Source organism: Pelodiscus sinensis, chromosome 11 (assembly GCF_052426305.1).
Source record: "Pelodiscus sinensis isolate ZL-2025 chromosome 11, ASM5242630v1, whole genome shotgun sequence".
Classification (NCBI taxonomy): Eukaryota; Metazoa; Chordata; order Testudines; family Trionychidae; genus Pelodiscus; species Pelodiscus sinensis.
The window spans coordinates 7,454,572-7,480,994 of record NC_143062.1 but is presented as its reverse complement, the minus strand read 5'-3'; the positions used below and the strand labels follow the sequence as shown (position 1 = coordinate 7,480,994).

At 47.6% G+C, this 26,423-nt stretch overlaps 1 protein-coding gene across 2 annotated transcripts in view; it reads left to right on the top strand.

The window, feature by feature from the left end:
- The window catches only part of CACNA2D2 (calcium voltage-gated channel auxiliary subunit alpha2delta 2), a 413,205-nt gene that overhangs the window by 10,240 nt on the left and 376,542 nt on the right, over nt 1-26,423 (top strand). For both annotated transcript variants that reach the window (XM_075939506.2, XM_075939507.2), the window contains exon 2: nt 18,778-18,859. In XM_075939506.2, the coding sequence (XP_075795621.1) occupies nt 18,778-18,859 (82 nt within the window). The remainder of the gene's footprint in view (nt 1-18,777; nt 18,860-26,423) is intronic.

Below are 26,423 nucleotides of genomic sequence, written 5' to 3'. Positions count from 1 at the left end.
CAGACTGAATACTCAGGCCAATACTCTGGATGGAGAATTGCCCATAGGGATGCTAGTGTGTGAGAATCTCCCCCCCCCCCCCTTCCTTCCTGACATCTTTCCAAGTAGTCTTGTACTGGTGGTTTGAGCTGTTTATGAATGTGATTACATGCACTGAAAAGCAGCTTGGGTTTTTTTTTTTTTTTTTGCAAGAGCTACTTTATATATGTCATCAGTTCGATGGCTTTCAGACAACTAGGGTGTGGCCTTCTCATCCAAGAAAGAGTCTTTTTAGATTGTGTGCGATCGTAGTTAAGCAGTGGATGGATAGCTGTGCCCATGGCCCAAGTCAGTATTTTTTGTATGGTAGGCTGTACAATCCATAGCCTTTCTTCCCTAACTGAATTGATCCATTCATGTAACCAACACAAAGCGTTGTGACCTCTCATGAAAGACACAGTTGGAGCTAGACAGTATGTGGATGGGGGACCCTCCCTAAAGAGAACCAAGCTGTTGTGGGAAGGGGTGTTGATGGTTTAGAGAATTGCTTTCTCCCTGATTCGGGACAGTGCAATATCCCAGTGTGGTGATGGGGAAGGAGAGTTGCTGTCTATCTGAAAGGGCACTGTCTCAGTTGTTTTGGAAATTAAGACCCTGATTGTACTGGGCAGAGTTCTAACCTGAATGATTTTCATCTTCTGGCTGAAATCTATGTGCTTGTTTAAGTGGGAGTAGAATGCATTTTCATTGTCTGTCCCTAAAACTCTCGTGCCACATTGTGCTGATACAGAATGGCGGCTGCATTTCGGGGGGGAGCGTGATCTCTAGAGGTGTAGATTTAAAGTTGTTTAAAAGATTCAAAGGTTGAGCGAGGGGTGTTTGTGTGTGTGTGAATCAGTTAATCTAGATTCAGCAGCCATAAAACAGAATATTATGAATATTGAATATTTTGGCAAATCTTGTGAATGAAGTGGACACTTCCTTGTCCACAGCAATGAAAAACGTCACTGTCACAGCCTCATTGCTTTTTTTCCCATTTGCTCTGCTGTTGCTATACTTGGGTCTAGTATTTCAGGATTGATCACTTGTGTTTAGTATGCTGGTGTCATTACTGGCCTGGGCCAAGAGTTAATTTTGAACTCTGAGCAAGGTCCTGAAGTGTGCGGCCCTCAACCATCAGTGGGAAAATGCCTTGATGTGGTATATATCCCTGTTTGTTCAAATTGCTCAAGTTGCTTGTCCTAGTTATGTTTCTGGAAAATGAGGGCAGTGTGCTACCACAGCTTCTGTCCACCTGTGGCTTAGCAGGATGGATGTGTCTGGGAAATGCATAGTAGCTTGACCTTGGCTTCAAAAAATTCATGCAAAGACCATTGCGCCAAATTCATCCCTGTCCTTCCTCTCCTTGCTTCAGTAGAATTCCCCCGGGGGGGAATAAACTTGGTTTGTTTTTGTCCAACACCCAAACCCACCCACACCGAACACACATCCTGTGTGGCTACTACCAAGAGCCACCAAGCTGGGAACAGAGGAGGAGGCAGCAGAGCCTGCTCTGCAAAGCAGCTGCCTGCTGCCCAAAGTGGAGAGAGGCAGACCCCGGGGCAACACAATGGCAGGGTGGGCTGGGGGGTGACCATGGGTAGGATGGTGACTCCCCCATAGCCAGGCCTTTGTGTGTCCCAGTGGGAAGAAGCAGAAATTCCACCCCAGTCAGTTTTGGCACAGAGCCTATGGAAGGCGCCTAAATGCAACTACAAAGCACCTGTGGGCTTCTCTCCTGGACTACGGTGCTGCAACGCGCTTCAACAGTGCTCAGGAGCAGGGATGGGGCTTCTCCTCCTCCCCACGGCATCACTCCTCCTCGAACGCAATCAGCTGAGGGCTGCCAGCGCCGATTGCGCCCCGCCTCCCAGCCACGCCTCTCACCCCTGCCCGGTTTCTGCATGCAACCAGAGGCTCCCAGCGCCGATCGCGGCCCCGCCTCCCAGCCTGGGACGCCTTCTGGTTGCGTGCAGAAGCCTGGCAGGGGCCAGGGGAATGGCTGGGACTCCCAGCCACTCTCCCCTCCCGGCTTCTGCACGCAACCAGAGGCTGGGAGCCTCTGGTTGCGTGCAGAAGCTGGGCGGGGGGAGTGGCTGGGAATCCGAGCCATTCCCCCCGCCCCTGCTAGGCTTTTGCATGCTACCACAGGCTCCCAGTGCTGATCACGGCCCCACCTCCCAGCCACTCCCCCCGCTCCCGCCAGGCTTCTGTCTGGCGCCCAGCCGGAAAAACAGAACATACCAGACATTACACATGTCCGGTATTTTCTGAATTTTTTTGCCGGACAGGGGGCACAAAAACCAGACTGTCCGGTAGAAAACCGGACACCTGGCAACCCTCTACTCTGCTCTTTAGTATAGAACTTCAGGGGCTCTTGTGATTTGCATGAGCATAGTGTAAGGTGATTCTGGGTGGCAACCTTGCCTGTAGCAGGCTCTGTTAGTGGAAGGGTCAGATCCCCAAGGGAGCTGCATCTGTATACACCAGCCAAAGAGCTGATTCTGTGGCTGTCCTGCCCTTTTGGGGGTGTGAATATTTCTATATCCTATTTCAGTTTTTCCTTCTGCTGAAGTCTGAGCACCTAGGTGTTCTTTCTCCTCCCCTGTCTGCATCCTTGTTTCCCTCCCGTACCTAGTCCTCTCCTACATAATGCCTGCCTTCCTTTCGGTGGGTTTGCTAATAACGTTAGTACGTCAAAATGAATGACCCGCTCAGGTGAAACTGAGGATGAATGGACGTGACAAGGTCGGTTGGCAGCAGTTCTAGGCTTCAACTCAGGTCACACCGAGATACCTTGTTCTTGCCAGTGGATGAGGCACCTTCCCTTGGAGTCAGTGCACCTCGTTCTATGCACTGACCTTCCACGAATGGAAACATGGCTGGAAGAGTTTGACCTATGGAAGAATTCCCCTTTCCTTGTCTTGGGACAAATGGGAGTTGTCTGTGGAATCCAGAGCTGCTCTGGGGGCTAAATGCTGGCAAGTGCCCCTTGGTACCAAAGTGAGGCATCCAACATATACTTGAGCAAGGCAGTTTCTTTGAAGTGTTGGAGGAATTGCTGGCAATTGCTCAACATGCCATGACATCAGGTGTTTGAAAATTAAAGGGGTGCATTCCACAGCATAATCCAGTGTAGGTTTGGCTACTCGTGCCATGGAAATTATGGCCCGGCATCTGTCCAGGAAAAAGGTTCTTTTAAAATTGCATATTTGTGCTCACAGTGCAGCTCCTTACTAGGAGCTCTGTCTGTATGAGGTTTGTGTATCTTGGCTCTAAAAGTCAGAGCACTCTTGGGAGAGTCACAGACCAACAGCTCTTGCATCCCACAAATATTTACCCCTTAGCATGTCTCCCATGATATTACCTGAACACTTTCCAGCTGTGTGGGGGAGAGGAGGGGGAGGGAATGCATGAGTTGGAGAGGGAGAGACTTCTAGAGGCCATTAGCCTGGGTAATTTACATGCTTCTTGAGCCTGCGCCTAGGGAAATATATTTCACAGGTAATTTCAAATCTCTTGGCGTGTGGAAGAAGCCATTATTCTAAATAGAAAGGGGTTGATGATGTCATAAGACCCATCAAGACTGCCACATTAATAACTGGTTTTGTCTTGGGGGGGAGAGGGGAGGAAGGAGGAGGAGACCCAAAACCAACAACCCTGGATATTCTCTGTGCAAGCTTTTGATTTCATAGATGAATATTGGCACTGAAAACAGTGAAAAGTGAATTGTATTTGTCTTCCCGGTTTCTATTGTGCATGCCCACGTGGACATGCACGAGAGTTGGTGAGCATGGCAAGTGCCTTGGAGCATCACTCTCTGTGGGAGGATCATCCCTTCTAACTCAATTACCGCCTCCTTATGTAGTGTGCCTACACTGCAGGTAAAGGTGCGCCTACTCTTGGTAGCTTTCCTGTTTTCCCTCAGACGGAAGCCTGGTGGGGATCACTTTTTCCCTGCCATGTCTGGCAGGGGAGTGAGGAGCATGGGGCCATTTAAAGGCGCAGTGCCCTTTTTTTCTCAACAGCTTTGCTCTCCCCCTTTTTTCCTCAACAGAGTTTTTTTCCGGTGTGTTTTTTTTTGGGGGGGGGCGAGGGGGGCACTGTTTGGTATTTTTTGTTAAACCATCTGGCAACCGTATTGGGAAAAGAGGACACAACTTTACTTTTTCTCCCTGCCTCCTTTGCTCATCCTCCGTGAAGTCTTCACTGCACCTAATCTCTAAAATGTCCAGGAGAATGGGTCCTGGGAAGGGAAAGACCGGCTGTAGCACTGAGACTGTTCTCCCCTGGTCTCACAGGGTACGCTGGGTTTCAGCTGCTCTTGTTTTGCCAGGGAAAGGAAGCTAGCTTGTATCCATTTGTTTCATCACCCTGTGAAGTGAGCCATGTGCTCCTGATTGGGGTCCGTGACTGGCTAGTGCTGCCCATTTGGCCTCTCCTATGGTGTTGTGATAAAGCTGGAGATGGTTTTATGCTGCCAGAGTCCAGATGTGTGCACCTTACATTGGGGCTGACCGGATCCAAAGGTACTGCAGGCAGCTCTTAGGCATGAATCATAAAGCACTGAGATAATGGCATAAAGTGCAATCAATTAATTTTTAAAAGTGCTTTTTCTCCTCCTTTCCCCCTGAGTGCGTTGCTGAAAAGGAACATCCAACATGCAGCTTCTGGGAAGGCGGTAGCCAGCATGTAAAAATGACAGGCTCCTGAATGTTTGGCTATCGAGAGATTCATTGCGCAAGCATCGCTAAGTGCTGTATAATAACAATGATTAGACCACCCTCTCTCGCTATGGCACTCCTTTGTGAGTCAGGAATCCCTCCAGTGGAGTAATGGCTGGGAGAGGGCTTGTTTAAGAGGGGTATTAACTGAACGGACATCAAATGAAAATGTTGCCTAGAAAGCCTGAGAGACCTGTATGCAGCTACCTACTTCCACCAGCCTAGGAGAAGGTGGGCTAATACCGTTAGAAGCCGAGGAGCAGTGGAAATGGCATGGCTGAATGCTTCTCCTAGCTTCAGCCTCTCGCAGAAAAGGGGAATGATACCTTTTGTTTGACCAGGGCTGAGGACTAGCCTACTTCAGGCCCACCTCAGCCCCAGCTGGCCATCAGACTTACAGTGACTGAATGTTATTGAACCTTTTGGAGGTGGCCTCTGTGTGTGTTTTTTTTAAAGACCTAATTAATCACCACAGAGAGCCCAGTGTAGGTTAGCCGAGACATTCGAATGAGACTCATCACGGAATGGTGTTGGGAGTGGCCCTGCAGCATGCCAGGGTCAGGAAGGGAGACCCAACTGGCTGTTTTCCATCTTGTGCTGGCTGCTGCTTAATAGCTTTTCACTTTGGAATGTAGTTTCCTTGCAATGATAACGTCTTGTGGTAAGCTACTTCAGCACAGCACAATGACCCTTTTGGTGGGCTCTTTCTAGCTCAGAGTTGTGGCCGTCCTTACAAACCCCGGGTGCCAGCTGGCCCGTTATTTGCTGGACAGGGTCTGCTGCACACCCTGTAAACTAGACTTCATGGAGTGCCCTTTTAAAATCGTTTTCTATCTAGGGATGTTAAAGGCCTGTTACGTAGGGAGCTGTGTAACTGCTGAGATTTTCTGCATTTACACACTGTAGGGACTCTGCGGAGCTCACAGAGCAGCCTCCTGAGAGTGGGGCTGCCGCCAGCCCTTGCCTGCTTGGCTCCAGGGAAAGGATGCTTCGCTGCCTTGCCACAGCAAAGTTGCCTCTCTGGGAGCCGATGAAGAGTAACCAACACCATTAACCAATAAGCATCAGCTTATCAGTTACACTCTAACATCCATAGCTCTAGCAGGCAGTAGAGGGTTGTCCCATTCAGTCCATTCCCCAACGTCTGGATCAGTCCAGTTTCTTAAATGAGCCAAGCAAGGGGACTTGTACCATTTCTCTTAGGGGACGCTATTTGCATACTCCGTATTTTCTTTTCAAGAACTTGATTCTATGAGGGCTGGAGGATGTTTAGGCTCCTCCAATCTTCTAGGGTCAATGACCTTCATCATGCTGGGACCCGGCACAGAGCCATTTTTTTGGGTGACAAATCTGAGGAATTGTCCCAGATTGAGGTGTCATTAGAGGAGGCTTTGGAACAAACTAAACAGTAACAACTTACTGGCACCAGATGGCATTCACCCAAAGAGTTCTGAAAACTCAAATGTGAAATTGCAGAGCTACTAACTATGGTTTGTCATCTATCCTTTAAATCAGCTTCTGTACCAAATGACTGGAAGATGGCTAACGTGACACACGTTTTCAAAAAAGCTCTGGATGTGATCCTGGCAATTACAGACTGGAAAGTTTAACTTCAGTACTGGGCAAATGGAAACTATAGTAAAGAACAGAATTGTCAGACACATAGGTGAACATAATTTTTTTGGGAAAACTCAACTTGGTTTCTGTAAAGAGAAATCATACCTTACTAATCTACTAGAATTCTTTGAGGTAGTCAATAAGAATGTGGACAAGGGGATCCAGTCTTGGATTTCCAGAAAGCCTTGTCAAGGCTTTCTGAAAAGTAACCTATCATGAGATAAGAGGGAAGGTCTTCTGAGGGATTGATAACTGGTTAAAAGATAGGAGATAAAGGGTAGGAATTTTTAGAGGGTAAGTTTTTAGAATGGAGAGAAGTAACTAGTGGTGTCCCACACCCACAGGGGTCCATACTGGGTCCAATCCTATTCAACATATTCATAAATGATCTGAGGAGATGCTACACAGTGAGGTGGCTAAATTTGCAGATACAAAACCTCTCAAGACAGTGAAGTCCAAAGAAGACTGAAGAGCTTCAAAAGGATCTCACAAAACTAGGTGACTGGACAACAAAATGGCAGCTGAATGTTAATGTTGTTAAATGCAAAGTAATGCACATAATCCCAACGCTACGTATAAAACGATGGGGGATAAATTAGCTATTACCATTCGAGAGACATCTAACATCTTGGAGACCTCGTGGAGAGTTCTCTGACAACATGCACTCAATGTGCAGTAGCAATCAAAAAAGCCAACAGAATGTTAGGAATCCTTAAAAGGAGGATAGAGAATATAAGATGTAAAATCTGGGGTAAAAAGTTAACTGTGATCCCGCGGTGCAGTGGACCCAGATAGGCGGGAGTGGCCCCGCATGCCCACGTCAGAATGCAGGCGGGGGATGGGGAGCTGCTGTGCAGCAGGGCTCGCCGCCAGCAGGGGATGCTGCTCTGGCCAAGCTGGGCTGAGCCCACTGTGCCACAGGTGAGGGGACTGCTCTGGCCAGGTTAGGCCTGCTGCAGGCAGGGAGCTGTGCTGGCTGGGCTGAGCCCACACACTGCAGGTAGGGGGGACTGCTGCTGCCCCACCAGTGAACCTGTCCACATACAGATAACCAGTTAACTCTTTACATCCCTATAGTGAACAAGACTGAGAATATCGTATTGCCTCTATATAAATCCGTGGTATGCCCACATCTGTGAGCAGATGTGATCACCTTATCTCAAAAAAAAAAAAAAAATCTTGGCATTGGAAAAAGTTCAGAAAAGGGCAACAAAAATGATGAGGGGTTTGGAATGTCTGCCATGTGAAAAGAGATTAATAAAATGGGGACTTTTCATCTTAGAAAAGAGGAGATTAAGTGGGGATATGATAGAACTCTAAAATCATGACAGGTGAATAAGGAAAAGTTATTTACTTGTTCCCATAACACAAAAACTAGGGGTTACTGAGTGAAATTAATAGGTAGGAGACTTAATACAAACAAAAGGAAGTATTTCTTCACACAATGCACAGTCAACTTGTGGAACTCCTTGCTAGAGGACATTGTGACGACCAGGACTTTAACAGGGTTCAAAAAAGGACTAGATAAATTCATGAAAGTTTGGTCCATCAATGACTATTAGTCAGGATGGGTAGGAATGGTATCTTTAGTCGCTGTTTGTCAGAGGCTGGAAATGGGTGACAAGGGAGGGATCACTTGATGATTCCCTGTTCTGTTCACTCCCTTTGGGGCATGTGGCATTGGCCACTGTTGGCAGACAGGATGCTGGCCTAGATGGTCTGACCCAGCATGGGTGCTTTTATGTTCTTAAATGATGGGAACAATAGGATGCAACTGCACAATGAGGGTGTCTAAACTACACCCCTCTGTCAGGAAAGGGATGTAAATTAGACACATCGAAAGTGCAAATGAAGCCGGGATTTAAATATTCTGCATTTCATTTGCATAATGGCGGCCTCCGCTTTTTTCAAAATGAGGCTTCTCGGGGGAAAAAAAGGCCTGCACTCCTCAAAAAATTATCTTTCGGCTCGAGGCATTTCTGTCAAAAACGCCCCATCTAAACTGCCATTTTTTTCTAAAGCCCCGTTTTGAAAAAAGTGGTGGCCTCCATTATGCAAATGAAGCACAGGATATTTAAATCCTGGCTTCATTTGCACTTTTGATGTGTCTAATTTACAACCCTCTGCCGACAGATGGGTGTAGTTTAGACGTACCCTGACTCTTCGTGTTTTTTATCATCACTTCACCAAGCAGAGTGCATGTGCCAGGGCACAAACATTCTGATGGTGAGATGCTGCAGAAAAAGTTGCCTTTCAGAACTCAGGAGAAAATCTCTTGTCCTTCAGCATCTGCGCTCTTGCCAACTCTGGCTGTGTCAGTCTGATTGCTTTGCTAGTTCTCCAAGCTGTGGAGCATGTGCTTCGCTCCCCAGTGGGGATCTGGACTCCCATGGGTTGCTTGGTGGAAGCTGGGCTGCTCTCCTTTGGGCAGCTTTACTTTCCATCTGATGCTCGTTTCCTGGAACAAATTAGAACTGCAGTGATCTCCTCCACCCCTCCCTGTCTGCCTCCCAAGAGAGCCATGAGTTATACACAATAAACAAATAACCCAGTGTGTCTGTCATTGCATCATAAAGTGAGTTAATAATTCATGCTGCTACCAGAAGCTTTGCTAGACCTGCTCTCGCCTTACACTGGGCAAAGGGATCTCGTCAACCTCCTCGTGTCTTTCAGCTATAACGAGACCCATAGCTGCTGAGACCGTGGTGAAAACAGCTGAGATAGCAGTGGCACAGAGGGAGGCTGGCTTCATGGTGATGCATGGATGTTGTCAGTCATGAGGGCTTGATAGGGAGTGACAATTACAAGCGGATTCATTGGGTGAACCTCCTCTGGGCAATAAATAGGCTTTATAAAACTGACACTTTTTTATTAAAGCAGGATCTTGCAGCTCTTCAGTTCTGTTAGAGGCTGTAAAAATCCAAGGAGGTGGTTCCAATCTCATTGTAAAACAGTAGAAATCTGGTGTAACTTCACCAGCTTCTGGATGGTTACTCCTGATTTACATCCAAGGAAGCAATAATGGATTTGATTTTGGAAAAGGAGAGGGGGCGTTATCTAGCAGTTAGGCATCTAGACTTGCTGTTTATCTGTGCCTTGGCTGAGGATGATCAATAGTTACTTGCCTTGTACCTCACCTGTCTGAGTTTGTGCTCCCTTAAACAACTGTGACCAAATGTTGCTACAACATTGGACTCAGTCCCTGAGAGGGTGGGGCTTGGTTCTTTCATGGTAGAACAGGACTTTGGGATCCTCAGGTGGAAGAGCTAAAATTCCAGTGCTCTTAATGTGCTGGCTGCAGATCCCAACAGTCATGCAATGTAAGGAAGGAAACCCACTCTAGGGTGAGTAGTGACTGGTTTGGGGAGCCTCCTGCTGAAATTGCCTTCTGCCTAGCTGTCTGCAAAAGAGATTGCTTGCGGGTTAGTTTTGATTACCAGGGCAGTGGGAGAGTGCATGTGGGTTGATGTGATAACGGGATGCACCTATCTTCTGGGGACCCTTTGCACTACCATTAAGTATGGCATTGGCTACATTTGACCAATTAGCTTCTCTTCCTCTTGGCCAGTCATCTGCAAAAAGCTTGATTTACTCAAACCTGTTTGTTCATGTATTCACTGAATTATCCTTTGGCCTCCAGCTCCTCTGCAAAAGAGCTGGTTGTGAGCATTTGATGTGCAAAGTTTGAATCCAAAATATTTTGTGAGGACACATTGATCACGTGGCATTGTCTGTTCCCTGTTTAGAGGGCAGACACTTGGGTTTTCAGGTTCAAAACTCATTTTCCAGGAATATTCTCTCATATTCCCCATAAACATAGTGATTTCTGTAAACATTCCTGCCAGTTAGACTTGTTCGCCATATTTGTGGTAAACTAATGGACCACAAATTCAAGTGCATTTGTTGCAAAATGAAATATAGTATTTGTGGCATTTTGTTCATGTCGTTTGCCTAGGACTAGGTTGCAGACCCATAAAGCCACCTCCCCAAATTATCCCCTTGGTTTTTTATTTACTTATTAACTAGAAGATTTACCTGGCATTGCTCGGGTCCTGAACTCGATTTTGGGGGTTTTTTTTGTGGAAAATAAAATGGAAATGTGCATGCTTCATTTAAATTCTTGCTCTGGAGTGAGGGTAGGGAGGAGAGGGTAAAAATGTAGGCCTACACCAGCCCTCTCTTACCACAGCAGCTTGGGGCCAGGTGAGAAGTGTTTCTCCATGGCCACTGCAGCTCCAGTGGGCACAGACAGGGGAGGGGTGCATTTTCCCTCAGGGCAGGTCCAGGTTTGTCTGCCCCCGCTCCCAACCAGAGTGAGGAATGCAGCAAACTGTGCACTTTCCCTTCACTCCCTGATGAAGGAGAACAGCCAGCAGTGTCCATGAACGAATCTGGGTTGAGGGGGGAGCTTCAGCTCCTTATCCCTAAAGGATGCCTGGACGGATGTGAGACTCTGGCCTGGGACAGTCCTGGAGGAAGGGGGTGGGTGTCCTCTGCTTTCCCCTTTTGTTTGCCTGGTGATTTCTTTTTTTCTGTATGGTTTTCTGAGGAGCAATCCCATTCCAGGCACATCCAATTTTCCTGTCACAACCAAACCCTGACCTTGCTTTAAGTTAGGATAAGAGGAAGCTGCCTACTCAAATTGGTGGTCCTAGCTCTTATCGTTTAGAAGGAGTTCTTGAACAGACAGATTGTTACGCCAAGATCTGGAGGACATAGCTGAGGTTAATGTCGCTTTGTGCTAGGTGCTGTACACACATGCATCAGTTGCAGCTCTGCTGCAATGAACTGACAAGGCTGAATGGGAAGGGAACACAAAGATGCAGAGAGGAGACATGATGTGGCTGAGATGACACAGCAGGGTAGTGGAAGAGCTGGGAATAGAGCCTAGAATCCTGGAACAGGCTCCTATCGATCGGACCATAGATCTTTCTTCCTCTGGATTTCTGGAATATCCCTTTCAACGTATTTATTGTAGGGTGCTAGTGGGCAAGTAACATCTTGGGGTGGGTACATATGAACTGTCTGATTATTTTCTCACCCTTGTTCCTGATGAGCACCCGTGCGCATATATGAAATTAACAGTCATGAAAATGACAGTGTGGGAGGTTTGAAAATTGCTGACCATTCTGCCAGTGATTTCTGCAGCTGTTCTGATACACACCAGTACACCCCCGAAGTCCTGTTCAACAACAACAAACATTGGGTCACTTTTTTTCTGGTCAGTAATATTGGCTTACATAGGGCTTCCTCTTTCAGATGTAGAAGAAATGAAGGATGCACACTGGAAGGTAGTTAGAGGATTAAGGCTTTTGAAGAATAGGACAATTAAAAGGGAAAGTTCCAGCAGAGCAAAAATTAGACAACTCTATAATTAACAACCTTATTAAATAGCAATATTTGGGCATTGAACCAAAACCTAGGAATCGGAGTGAAGCATTCTTGGCTGAACGTGCTGCATGAAGTGTGTACGCGTGTACAGAACACTGTCTGTGTAATCCCCTGAGGTCTGGAGCAGTATATCCAACCAACAGGTTGTTTTCTCCCCTTGTCCTTTTACACTTCTGATCTCTTGGGTCAGGAGAAGGGCTGAGTCTTTTCACTTACCACTTCTCGCCCAAAAGTCTCACCTTAGCATCAAACTGCTAAAATACAGCTCTCCCCCTCCCCAGCCCCTGAAGTGCATAACTATCAAACTCTTTCTTTCCTTGTATTCCTCTGCCCTCTAAGAGGGGCCTGACTAGGAGATGCATATTCCTAAACCTCCAAGAGCAGCTTGTGAGTTACTCTGTGTGAACCTCCCAGTAAAGCAGCTGTTGCCCATCTGCAGAATGGGACAGCTCCTCCGCTGGTTTGAGCAGACAAAATTCCACTGAAGCTGATGTTGCTACTCATTTTTTAACACCATTTGAGGAGCTAGTCCTATGGCTTCAAGGCACACTCAGCTGATCGGTGGGGTGAAGGTAGAGGGTTGGAACTGGGCATCTCATGTATGCAGCAGCTAGAAAGCTTCAGGGCTCTTGGCTGAGACCACAAACCAATGGACTTAACCTGCCTTGGTGGCTTGCCAGTCAGTGTGAGGGCTGCTGTGCAGAAGACCAATGCTAAGGAATGCAGTCTATTCCATGCAGAAATTGGGGAGGGGGGGAGAAAGGGGTGTCCCCCGACTATAGGAATTCTCATTCCCTTCCCAGTGAATGCCTCCAGGAACGGAAAAGGGAGAGGTGGCAACGCCTCAAATGTATTAACCAAAACCTTTCCATGGAGTTGCAGGACCAGCTTGTGCAAAACGGGGAACTTGCCCTGGGCCTGAGCCAGATATTTCCAGAATAGGAGAGCAGAAAGGAGAGGCACAGACATTCCCACAGAAAAACGGTGAAAGTGCAAATGCATTGCTCCCATATAGCGCGGGTTGGACTGCAGCACTGATTTCTCCTGATGGGCTGTGAGCGCTAGTAAATATTTTTGAAATGCTGCTTTTTTAAAAACCTTTTTAACTCCTCTCTAAACAAAAAATCAAATATGCAAATTATGAAATCAATTAACATTTTTAACGCTTCCTTTGAGGAGACAATGACAAAGGACTTTGGTTCTTTTTACAAAGATTTCTTTGTTACAAATTGTACAGCAAGTGATCAACTGTGCAGGTCGGGGCGGGGGCCACGAAACAAGCACAGCGAGGGGCTGGGGCTCTTTGAGTGCCAAAGGAAGTTGCATTTGCATGTTACAGCCACACCTAGGAAAGGGTTTGCTTTTAGCAGGGAGTGAGGTGAGCTGGTCCAGACAGGCTTGGAATGGGGCCACGAGACTGCTTCGCTGCATAAGGTTTGGTGCCTCTCTAGCCACTTGCTCAGTGGCTTGCCAACAGCAGGACTTCTGGGTATCCTGTTCTTCCATATTCACTAGAAAAGGATCCTTCAGGCTGCTGCTGGAATTAAATTTAGGAGGAGGCTTCAGAGCACAGGCCACAAATGGGGCCGTGTGAGGGGTAATGCATTTCTGTCACTAGTATCCCAGTCAGTGCGGTGGCCTCGCTGTTTGCTTTATAGTTTATTTATAAACGCCATTTCACAAGAGCAGTGAGACACTCCGGGCTGAGCGTTTCGAGGAATTATTGCTCCTCAAGCCCCGTAACGCCACCTGAGGCGTGCAATAATGGCCTAGAGATGCAATGACTGTCATGTCTTATTGCTCACCGCTTCCATGCTGGAGCTGCATCAGAGTAAAATCTCCATGTGCATAATGGCATCTCGGTTTCTTTGCCCTTTTCATCCTTGCTCTAATCCCTTTCTGTCAAATTTCAAGTGAAACAATCACCGGAGGAGCGGGAGGTCAGCCGAGAGAGAAGAACAGTAACATGTTTTTAAATGGTATTTTCCTACTTGGAACATGGCAAATGGTGGCTGAAGAGGTATGTCTGCCTTGAACTTTCCTGGTCACCCAAATTGCTGGCCCTGTGTTATAGTGATGGTCGCATTTAGAAATCCATAGATATAAACCAGGTCTAAACTACAGGTTGAACCTCTCTAGTTTGGCATCCTCTCTAGTTTGGCTGACTGGAGTCAAACCAGAGAATTTGCTAGACCATGGGAGGTCAATATTGTCTAGCAGCAAGCCCAACGGTTCCTGTTTACTGGGCTCTGAGGGTATGTCTACACTGCATTCCTCTTTCGAGAGAGGAATGTAAATGCAGACGAACGAAATTGCAAATGAAACGCGGATTTGAATTTCCCACGCTTCATTTGCATAATTGTGTCCAGGTGCTATTTTGAAATACCCTATTTCGAAAAAAGAAACGCTGTCTAGATGCAGTTATTTCAAAAGAGAACCCTTACTCTTCTCCTTATAAAATGAGGTTTAAGGGTTATTTCGAAAGAAGGGTTTTCTTTCGAAATAACTGTGTCTAGACAGCGTTATTTTTTCAAAATAGGGTATTTCGAAATAGCGCCTGGACACGATTATGCAAATGAAGCGTGGGAAATTCAAATCCACACTTCATTTGTAATTTCGCTCAGCTGCATTTGCATTCCTCTCTCGAAAGAGGAATGCAGTGTAGATATACCCTTAGACATTTAGAGGTAAATTGGAGTTAAATAACACAGAACACTGAGACACAGAACTGGTGGCTGTAAACAAACTTTATGGGACTGTGGGAAACTTGGGCACACCCATGATAAGTGGACATCCGACTAAGTAACATCATGCTGGACCACGGATGTTAACAGAGCAGAGTGTGCTGGATTAGAGAGGTTCAACCTCTACAAACTTGTGCTGGTACAGTAATGTCAGGTAGGGGTGTGATTTCATTTCTCTGACAGTTCAGTGCTGTCAAAACCCCTAGTAAAGTAACAACTATACTGACCAAAAAAGTCAGCTTACTGGCACAGCCTGTCTTCCCCCCCACCCCCCAATAGAACTGGCATAAGCTCCCCCCCCTGCTGCCCCATAGCTGCATCTACATTAGGGGAGTTAGTTGGTATAGCAATAGTATGCCAGTGGTTCTCAACTTTTCCAGAATACAGTACATCTTTCAGGAGTTTGATTGTTTTACATACCCCCAAGTTTCATCTCATTTTAAAACTACTTGCTTACAAAATCAAAATAAGAATAGGAAAGTGATACAGCCCACTATTACTGAAAAATCACGTTCTCATTTTTACCATCTAATTATAAAATAATCGAGTAGACTTACCCGGTGTTGCCTGGATGCTTCAGGGCAGGGTCTTGGGTATAGGAGGAAGGTGCAGGAAGCTGGGGGTCAAGAGTGAGGGTTGGGGGTGTGGAGGGCTCAGGGTGGGGGGCTCAGGGGGCATGTTGTTTCCCCGCCCAGGGGGAGCATGTTGTTTCCCCGCCACCTCAGCCCACCAGGGACCTGTCCCCTCCCCCCCGACCTCTCCCAGTCAGCTGGGGTCTGTCTTTCCCCTCCCCCAGCTGCCAGGAAGGGAGGTTTTGGGGGAAGGGGCAGTTGCTGGCTGGAAAACATGGGGGAAGCAGCCTCAGCTGAGGGTCTAGTGATGACAATGGACCCACTAATCCAAGGGGTCTGAGGCATCCTGGCCCAGACTCCTGAAACCTCCCTTCCTTTGTTCCCTGCCTGCCCTCAACCCGTCGGATAGGTTGGGTCTTTTTGCCTACGTGACTTAAGGCAGCCGTCCTCCTGGGCAGTGCTACAGATACTGGCCGGTAGGGGTCACCCCAACCCCCACACAACCACCAGTGGAGGCCCAGAGGGCATGGCCTGCCCACTACTTCACATATGGCATACTATCCTTTTTTCAGGGCTTTTGGTTCCGGCACAATCACCGCCTGTCCTTGCTTTAAGCTTGGAGAAGAGGAAGCTGTCTACCAAATCTGGTGGCACTAGCTCTTACCATTTAGGAAGCGTTCTTGAGCAAATGGACTCGTGGAGTGACAGACAGACAGATAAAATAGAGAGATTATGACACCAGGTTGAGAAACTTTAGTAGTATTTAGAGCAGTATAAACAAATCATTGTATGAAATTTGCAAAGCTAGGCAAATATCTAGATGTGTTGACATACCCTAGGGGTACATTTATCCCTTGAGAGTCACTAGTGTAGGCTGGGCCAGAGATGGTTGGCTATGGAGATGTCAGATATGGCTCCGTAGTTACGGCTCAGTGGAATTTTGCACCAGAATTGCAACCTTTTTTCTCATGCACACAAACTTACCTTATCTCCTCCCAAATATGACAGCACATATTATTTGGGCACAGAATGAATTTTCTGTGGTTTTAAGTAACTTGGTTAATTAGAGTTAAAATTAATTTAGAAATAAAGAATATGATCACCCCATGTCAATTTTGTCTGTCCCGAATTTTCTTAATAGAATGATGCTGCTACCTCAAACTTCCCATATAATTAGAACTGTCTGAAATCTTGTCAGCCACAGTGTGTGTGTGTGTGTGTGTGTGTGTGTGTGTGTGTGTGTGTGTGTGTGTGTGTGTGTGTGTGTGTGTGTAAAAGTAACTAATGGATACTGGATTGCATGAGCTCTCGTTTGATCTGATATGGCAAGGCCACAGTTCCTAGAGAGGTGGGATGGACAGATGCTGTAGGTAGCTAGAAATCAGTGAAAGAGGCCAGCTGTGTAAGTCCCTTGGAGAGCTTCTAGAACTTGTGACCCTCCACCTTTAAAACAGCTGTCCATGTGGATTTGCTCTCTGCCTCTCAGAGAAAATGTCTGCTGCTTTCGTGCCCATCTGCTCCCCTGCCTGCCTTCTCCTCTATCAAGCTCCCGAGGCCAAAAATCCTCACAGCACCTGCTTGAGAACATTAGACCAGTTTAATCCTAGAGATGGGTTTTTCAGCACGATTAATTCAGGATGCTTGCATGACGCAGTTATACCAGCCTTCTGTTGGCAGCCTCCTGTGTAATGTTCATGTTCGGCAAGAGCATCACCTGTGTGAATAACATGGGTGTCTGCTGGACCAGATTCCTGCCCTCCTTAGGGCCTCCAGTCCAGATTCACAAGTGGGGCTTCTGCTCGAAAAGAGAAGCGGTGGGGTGGGGGGGGGGGGGAATTCTCTCTAGAATTTGTACCTACTGGAAATAAATTGTGGCCCCTGGCTGATACTCATTAGACTGTAGAAGGAGCTCCTGAGTTGGGTTTCTCCATCTCTTGGCTTTGCAGAGAAGCTAGTTTGGTTCCGTGGCATCAGTGTGTATGTGTCTAGACCTGATTTGGGGAAATTTTCCTGCGTTTAAAACGGGCCAATGCCAATAGCGCTATTGCTTTCTGCCCTCTCCACTGCACGATCTTACTTGCTGTGCGTCTGACTTCCTGCTTTCCGTGACTAGCCTCTACTTCTCTTTGGCTCCTTTTTCTGATGCAGCACTGAAAGATAAATGGTGCCATGGGAATAGCACTGAAAATAATAATAATTAGGATGTAGACAAGCCAGTACAGGCAGTCTCCGGGTTACGCGGATCCGACTTATGTCGGATCCGTACTTACGAACGGGGCTTTTCTCGCCCTGGAGGACGCGGGCAGCGGGACCGCCCAGACACGCCGCGGTCCCGCCGCCCGCGTCCTCCGGGGCGAGAAAAGCTGCTCCGCATCTCCCTGGTCTGCTGGGGGGGGGGCAGCTAGTGCGCCCCCCCCCCCCGCCTCCAGCGGACCAGGCTTTTCTCGGGATGCCTGTGGTAGAGTAGCTGGGGCGCTGCCGGTTGGTCCCGCAGCGCCACTCTCGGCGCTACTGGAGCAACCCAGCAGCACCCCAGCTGCTCTGCCCCAGGCGTCCCCAAGTCAGCCGTTGCTGAAACTGACCAGCGGCTGACTACAGGAAGCCCGATGGAGAGTTGCTCTGCCCCGGGCTTCCCGGAATCAGCCGCTGATCAGTTTCAGCAGCAGCTGACTTGGGGACGCCTGGGGTTCTTAAGTTGAATCTGTATGTAAGTCAGAACTGGCGTCCAGATTCAGCCGCTGTTGAAACTGATCAGCGGCTGATTCCAGGAAGCCCGGGGCAGAGCGACTCTGCCTCGGGCTTCCTGTAGTTAGCTGCTGGTCAGTTTCAGAAGCGGCTGAATCTGGACGCCAGTTCTGACTTACATACAGATTCAACTTAAGAACAAACCTACAGTCCCTATCTTGTACGTAACCCGGGGACTGCCTGTAGCTCTCTTCCAGGCCGGGTGGGAGATTTGACATTTCCATGGTCATAAATTAAAGGAAGTCAGGGAAGCTCATTAATAACAGAAGAGGATTAAAAGCTGTGGATTTGAGGAGGGTTTTCTGTTTGCTGTTGCTACAAATATCAATACATTTTTTGGAGGGGCGGGGGAGCGTGGCATGTGCTGTGGGCAGAGGCAGGATTGCAAGCATTGGGGGCTCTTGCTTTAAAGGGATCTGAACACCGGAGTCAGACGGAATACTCCATGGTGCAGCTTCCTAGCCACAAGATAACATTGAGGAAGCCCTATTACAGCTTAAAGTCCATTCCCTAGCTAGGGCAGGGCATAGTCTCCTGCCAGAGGACGTGGCTGATCCTGAACCAGTTTTGTGGGTGCTCTTGGCCAAACAGCCCCGCAGCAGTGATAACTGTTCCCCATAGCAAAAGCCAAGGCTGGAACCACCTAGGTCTTGGATAATCCCTTTGGGGTTACGTGTTTATCGGTCTCTCCTGCTTAGTAAAAGGGTAAAAAGAGGCACGTAGCAATGGCAGGCTTTTGTCTAGCCCTCTCCCCTTCCCCTTTTCTTAGTGTGTGAATGTACATGTCTTGAAGCCCTAGCAGGAACTCTGAGGGCAGGTGTTCTTGGTATTCTCCCTGCATCTGGTGCTGCAGAAACAGAGTGCAGTAAACTTAGCTGTGGGCACCCTTTTCTTCCCTCCCGCTCAGTTATCCTGCTGATCTACTAAGTGTTCGGCTCTGACTCTGTGCCTCTCTCTCTCTTGCAGGATGCAGTACTGGGCCAGAAGGCTGGAGCAGGAAATTGATGGAGTGATGAGGCTGTTCGGTGGTGTCCAGCAGCTCAGAGGGGTAAGCAACCTCTCTTGCCCTTTGTAGTCTGTCTTGTGGCACTGAGGGCTCCCCTCTTCTAGAGAAGCTGCCTGTGCCAATGCTTGAGAGAAGTCACCGTCCCTGTGTGCGCGGCCTCGCTGCCTGTGCCTCTGGTGGCTAGTCAGTTTGATGCATTTATCAAGTGTGCGTGTGTGTGTGTGTGTGTTGTATCCATCTACCTGGGTTTCTGTATGGCTGCACATGGCCGTTATTTCAGCACCTTGTTGTGTTCTTTCCCTATACTGCACAGCACACTACATCCAGCTGTTTGTGCTGCCAAGAACACACACTGCTCATATTTGTCTTGTAAATTTGAACTGTCACTCCTAAAGCACGCTTCATTCAGGCAATAATTTGAGTGGTTGGTTTGCACCCACATATGCTAATGAATACTGGTGATTTTTAATTGGCAAATAATACTCCACTTTCCTGTGTAGAGGCGTTAACAAATAAATAAAACACTGTCACAGAGGCCCTGTTTCCTTACCTCTCTACTCCTCTTTGTCCAGCTAAGCTGAGAAGCCAGGGACCGAATGGTCCATGGCAGCAGAAGTCCCTCCGTCCTGAAAGCGATTCCTCCAAATCGGAGCTGGAGTAGTGACAGTGAAGCTGCCCTATTTCCTCCCATGCTGAACTAACACTCGGGAGAGAGAGTCAGATGACATCAGCCTTCAGAGGCCTCTTCTCTCCCTCCCTTTCCCAACACTTCCATCCTCACCTTTTAGCTCTTTTAAAATGGCATAATCTGTAATGAATATGAAAACACTGGAGGCATGAGGATTCTAAAGACCAATTTACATACAAGGTAGGTAAGCTACATCTTAGTGCCTCTGATTATGAGGGGCCTCTGAATAAAAAAAAATTGCTGTTTTAGTTGCATCCTTGCCTCTGTCCCAGTACATATGCAAACACAAAACTTGGTTATTTCTATTTCCATTGTCCTTTCTGTTAGCATTGCCAAAAATTGTGTATTATTCTATGAGGCCTCTAAAACTTGACATAATTTAGAGCCTCAGCATGTCTCAGTCTGGCCCTGCAGCAGACTCTTGTAACATGCTAGATATATTGCTTCACCATTACAAAGCAACATGTCCAGATTAGACCTCCCTGGTCTGGCACTCTTGGGACCTCACTGGTCCGGCATGAGTGATTTTTCTGATCAGGGAGATCATTTCTGGCTCCCCTGCTGCCGGCCACCTCTGTCCCACCTCTCCTGGGCTTCCTGGCTCCCCCTGCAGCCCTGCTAAGTTGCATGCTGGGCTTCCCGTCTCCTTTCCACTCCCCCTTGCAGCCCAGTTGAGCTGCACTTTGCACCCCCTTCCCTGAGTGCATCACACTCAGCTCCCATTGCCCCACCCTCTCACAGCATGCCAGGACTCTCTGATCCTGGAACATCTGGACTATGGATGTTGCTGGACCAGAGTTCCAGTTAATAGAGGTGCAACCTGTCGTATGTTTCTCTGTCTGATTCCTTTCATTTACACTGGCTTAAAATAGGTACTACTCCTTTTTCACAACAGTTACTTTGGTTTCCCACCATTGACTATGGGGCCCTGTCTAAATGCAGAAGTTGCCCTGATTTAAATTGTTTTTAAAAGGGTTGAGTTGAACAGGTGGAAACCCCATGTAGATAATGTTCTTTTGGTTTATTTAAGGATAGCTTAAGTTGCTACCATTTGACTGAAGCTAAATTGATATAGGCCAAGCTTATATTAATTTAAGAGTGTCCACGTAGCCTTTGGCAACAGTTTTTAACTAAGATTTTAAATTATGCTGTTAGTTGAATTGGTGCAAAGTTGCTTATAGACAAGCCCTCTGATTGAAACTGGACTCTTGGAGTTGGGCTTCCCGCACCTCCTATTCAAGGTTAGCAAACTATGTGGCTTTGTGTGTGAGGACACAGTGGCAAAGCACGTGAGAAGGACCCCTGCTTATTTCTGCATCGTGACTGCACATTTTTCTTCTTTTGCTTTTTGCTCGTACACATGTCAAATGCATTTAATTTTTTTTAAATTTTGTGTTTTTGCCTTCAATTCCAAAATGAAATAGTCTGCGTGTTGGTACTGGACAGAAGTTGTGCTCAACTTTATCAGTCCTTGTCTCCCATTTGCCACTCAAATTGCAGGTAAAGGAGATCACTTTCGCCTGTTCTTGTGGCGTGTGGTTCCCCGAGCTGTAATTGAATAGCACAGGATCAGTTGAAATCAGAAAGTTTTCAAGTCCACAGGACTGGCAACTTTAGAATCTAGTGATGTAGGAGACATTTTTACACTGTTTAATGTCTGGTGACCATACAATCAAGCAGTGGGCTACTGACAACTTTTCATAGTGCTGTACAGAATGTCTTGTTAAGGTTATCTATGGATCAACAAATGGGGCACCAGACATAGTGCTTGAGGGCTGATTTTAAAATGAATGGCACCTGTGTTAGAGGGCAGATCCCCGACTGGTGCAAATGAGCAGCACTTCATTGACTTCAAACCTAGCTGCCTTTCCTCCCAAGGAGCTTTGCAAGCTGTATGTACCTCGGGGAGATAAGGAAAGTGCCTTTCTCTGGCACGCATAAACTGTTCTGGTGGAATGGGCGGAGGAAATCCGTTTGCAATTCAGTGGCCATGAAGGTGGCTCAGCAACGAGCTGCGGGGCATGGAGAGCATGACAAGGCCCTGAAGAAGTCCTGGTTACCCACTGTGGCTGAGGAAATCCCCAGCCATGGCCATTCTTCATGCCCCTTCCATGGCTGAAGCAGTGGAACTACCCCTGTGCAATGGCTTTCTCACTTCAGAATTTCCCACACACGCTTTCTCGCAATTCTCATCCCATTCACCCCATTTTACCACCTCTCATCCTCATTAACATTGTGAAGTAATCCCACGCCCATTGCAGTGGGGCACGAGAAAGCAGCAGATGGAGAGGATCACTGGCAGTCATCGCCACAATCCAGCAATAGGCAACCTTGGGGCTAATGGCCATTCAGCTCCGTGCCTGGGGCAGCTGAGAAGTTCAGCAGCATCCTGGCTGACTGAGCTGCCCTTCTTAGGCTCGCATGGCAAAGGTGTGATAAGACAACATGGCATGGGAAAGATGAACAGCAACAGATTTCTCCTCTTGGGTACCTGTGTGGAACGCAGTCTGCTCATTACTAATGCCATCTTCAGGCACAATCTTCAATGTAAAACAGTGCAGCTGACTCACTTGCCAATGAGACCTCTACAATGCCAGAATTACCAGAGCTGTGCATGGCACAGGAAGCGGGACAGACCATAAACTGGTACGAACAGTGCTTAAGAGTATAGGAGTGGCTAGACTGGGTCAGCTGAAAGGTCCATCTCGCCCAGTGTCGTGTCTGCCAACCGTGGCCAGTGCCACATGCCCCAGAGGGAGTGAACAGAATGGGATCATCATGTGTTCCCTGCCCTGTTGCCTATAGCCAGTATAGGTAGGAATGGTGTCCCTAGGCTGGTAAATAGCCATTGATGGACCTAACCTCCAAGAATTTATCTAGTTCTTTTTTAACCCTGTTAAAGTTCTGGTCTTCACAACCTCCTTTGGCAAGGAGTTTCACAGGCTGAATGTACTTTGTGTAAAGAAAAACTTTTTGTTTGTGTTCAACCTGCTGCCTGTTAAGTTCATTTGATGACCCCTAATTATCATGTTCTGGGAAGGAGTAAATAACTCTTCTTTATTCACTTTCTCCACACCAGTCATGATTTTCTAGACCTCTTAGCCTGCATATAGTCCCTTGGCGGTGCTAACACCCCAATCTTCATACAATAGCTTTCATCATAGCTAATCTTAAGCAGGTCGACTATCAGAGGTCGTTTCAGCAGTCACTTGATGAACAGGTTGGCTTTTTTTCATGCTCACCGGTCACTGGCAACCTAGCAGAAAAATGGAACATGTGATTATTGACATGGCTAAGTCAATGCAAGGCCAAAGAAAAGGGTACACCGGGACTGGGTGGCTCGATGAGAACAGCGAGGACACTTCCAAACCCCCTATTGCAAACAGAAAGCATTTGCTGAATGGCAGAATGAACTTGGTTCTGTCTCAAAGAAAGATGGCTCTAAATACGTACAAGGAGAGGCCCAGTCTGAACTGAGGAGCACACAGGATGCATGGTGGGAAAGGAAACTGCAGAAGTTCAGCTTTATGCAGACACAAACAACCCAAAGATGTTCTCTGACTCTCCAAGCAGTCTTTGGACCATCTAAATCTGGCACAAATCTCACCAGGGACAAGGAGGAAAACCTAGAGAGATGGGCTGAATGCTTCAATAGTCTACACAAATGACCATCCATTGGCTGTCTGTGCGCCCTTGATTGTTTACTTGAGAAATCTAGCAGAGAGGATTTAGACCTCCCTCCATCAGTTGACGTTGAAAGCCATCAAACAACTGAACTCTGGCAAAGCCTCTGGAAAGAATGGTATCCCAGCAGAACTGTATAAAGCAGTGGGCCTCAAGGCCGTTGAGATATTTCATGACCTCTTGAGTAGCCTTTGGGAAGAAGACCTGCCACAAGACTTCAAAGTTGCTATTGTTGTATCACTGTTTTTAAAAAAAAAAAAAAAAAAATAAAAAGAGGCAGCAAAGCTAACTCTGGAAACTACTCCGTTGCTCTCCTCTGTACAGCAGGGAAACTACTAGCCCACATTCTATTGAACAGATTCACTGGAGACATATCTGAGGAGAATTTGCCAGAAGCACAGTCTGGTTTCAGATCAGGTTGTAGTGCTATGGGCATGATCTTTGTCATAAGACACGCCCAGGAAAAATGGTTAGAGCAGAGCAGGGACCTGTGTGCAGTTGTCATCAATTTGGTCAGAGTTTTTGATACACTCAACAGAGAGGGTCTGTGGCCATTCTGCATAAACTGGACTGCTCAAGAAGGCTCATACAAATCCTCCATCTGCTCCACGACCACACAACAGAGCAAGGGACTTTCTGGGGCATTGGAAGTCTCTAATGTAGGGAAGCAAGACTGTAAACTTGTTCTGCTGCTGTTCAACTTGTTCTTTCCCTGTGTCCTCAACCATACTGCAAGGGACTTGGATCAGGGGATATGCATCCACTACCAACTCAATGTCTCCCTCTTGGATCTTCGAAGACTCAATGTTAAGACCAAGACTCTTTGATACTTCTCATTGAGGCACTCTTTGCAGATGACTGTGAACCTTCGGACCATCGTTGTGGCTTTTTCCTGAAACACCCCAGCAATTTAGCCTCACCATTTCTCTTGAAGACTGAACTCTGTTCCAGTCATCCCCAGTGCCAGACATCTTCATCCAAGGCACACAGATGAAAAATGTGGATCAGTTCAAGTATTTGGGCTTGACATGACAGTTCCCTTGATAAGAACATTTACTGCAGAATTAGTGAAGCCAGCCAGGTCCTTGCCTGAGTCCAAACACAAATTCTTAACTAGCACAACATTTGTCTCACTGCCAAGTTGAAGATCTGCAGTGCAGTGGTTCGAACATCTCTCCTGTGTGGATCTGAGATGGACTCTTTATAGACGTCAAATTGAACTGTTTGAGCAATTTCACATGCGCTCCTTTAGCTCAGTAAGGAGCATTTGCTGGCAGGACAGAGTGACTAATATTAAGGTTCTTGAGAGATCAAACAGAACCAGTATTGAGGCAACATTACTGAGAACACAACTGAGGCAGACCGGCTTTGTCCTCTGAATGGCAGACCAGCATCTCCCTAAACTGATCCTATGCAGGGAGCTGAGGGCGAAAGAAAGGAGGGTCATCCACAGAAGCACTTCAAAGATAATCTGAAGAGCCGTCTCCAGTAGGCTGCCATCAATCCCAAAGAATTTAAGCAGGTGGCTGAGAATGGGACTCCCTGGTGGTCTTTGACTAGGTCAGCAGGTAACAGGTTCAAGCTGGATCATCAGACTGCATACGACAGGTGCCACAGAGCCATGTCATCAGGCATCCTAAATACAGACTTCCCACGCCCTCAGTGTGGCCGACGGCGCATCAGGGTTCAGACTTAGGAGTCCTATGCGCAACCATAGCAGAGAACTGTGACTGAGTTGTCCGTGGTGGGCTGCTAACCCCCACACAGTATTGTTTCCCACTGGCAGTCTGGGATGCGGGTGGCATCTGTTTAACAGCACAGAGCAATAGTAATAGCGCAGTTCAAAACAGGAAGTGCAAAGGGAACACTGTATCCTACTGGGGATATTTAGGGAGCAGCCGCATATAATTGTTTGACGTTGGGGACTGACTAATGCTCCTTGTTGTGTAACAAGTGCCATCTGGACAGGGCCCTGGGTGTGTCTCGTCTGAGCGACACCGTCAGTAGCAAACGCTGCTTCTGTTTCTCTCAACGCCACAGGGGCACGTGGGCTTGGCATGGACTCAGCCAGTGATAGCACCAGCTGAATCCCTGAGCTGCGGGACGAGTAGGAAGCTAAGGGAACTGAAGCTTCCATCTAAATGGAAGTGTCTTATTGGGCTTCTAAAGGAGGATTATGAGGCAGGTGCAATTCCTTGTGAGACAGGCAGGGGGAGAAAGGATGGAGTGAGTGCTGCTTTCTGTAGTGGAGACTGCTTGTGCGATCTCCTGAGTGAGGGCAATCCGGAATCCAAAGGTAGAAAGAGATAATGTGGGGCATTGGGGGTATTTCTGAGTCAGGACCCAGATTTGGATCTGATTGTTGTAGCTACTGCCTGTACAATGGGATGAATCAAACAGATGTTTGTCTAACCAAGGGGTGGGCAATAATTTTTGTTGGGGGACGGGGAGGCACGCCAAGAATTTGGTAAGAGGCCAAGGGCCACACTCTTCCATGATATTAATGGAGGAGTTATGGGCTCTGGGATGAAGCTTGGGTGCAGAAGGGAGCTTGCGGTAAGGGATTGGAGTGCAGGAGGGGGATCTGGAAGGGTGTTCAGGTGAAGAAGAGGATTATGGAATGAGGTGCAGGATCCAGAAGAGGGTATGGATGCAGGAGAGGATTCTGACCTGGAGGAGGGGTGTAGGGAGTGCAGAGTCTGGTAGAGGGTTGTAACCTGTGGCAGGAGGGCAGGAGGGAGTGCAGGGGTTTGGGTTGTGACTGGGGGTAAGGGATTGGGGTGCAAGTTCTGGGAGGGGTTTGTGACTTGGAGGAGAGATGTAGGAGGGGATACAGGGTCTGGGAAGAGATATGGGTGCAGGAGTAGAGGTACAGAGGTTTTGGGTTATATGGGATAGAGATGTAGAAGGGAGGCAGACAGTTGGGGAAAAGGAGGGCTTGGGATGCCAGAGGCAGACTCTGGCTGGGAGGCACTTACCTGGGTAGCTCTAGCAGCCCATCAGGTTCGTAAGCCAAGGTCCCCACCTTTCTTGCCCCTCCCATGTCCTCAGAACAGCTGCAGGGGCCATGTGTGCTGCTCTGAAAACTGTGAGCCTACAGGAGGGGTACTTCACATGCTGCCTGCAAATAGGCAACTCTTATTGGTTGGAAACCAGCCAGTGGGATCTGCAAGTTTATGCTGGGGGCGGGGCAGTGTGAGAAGCCCCTCCCTCTGTGCGCGCAGCAGTCACAAA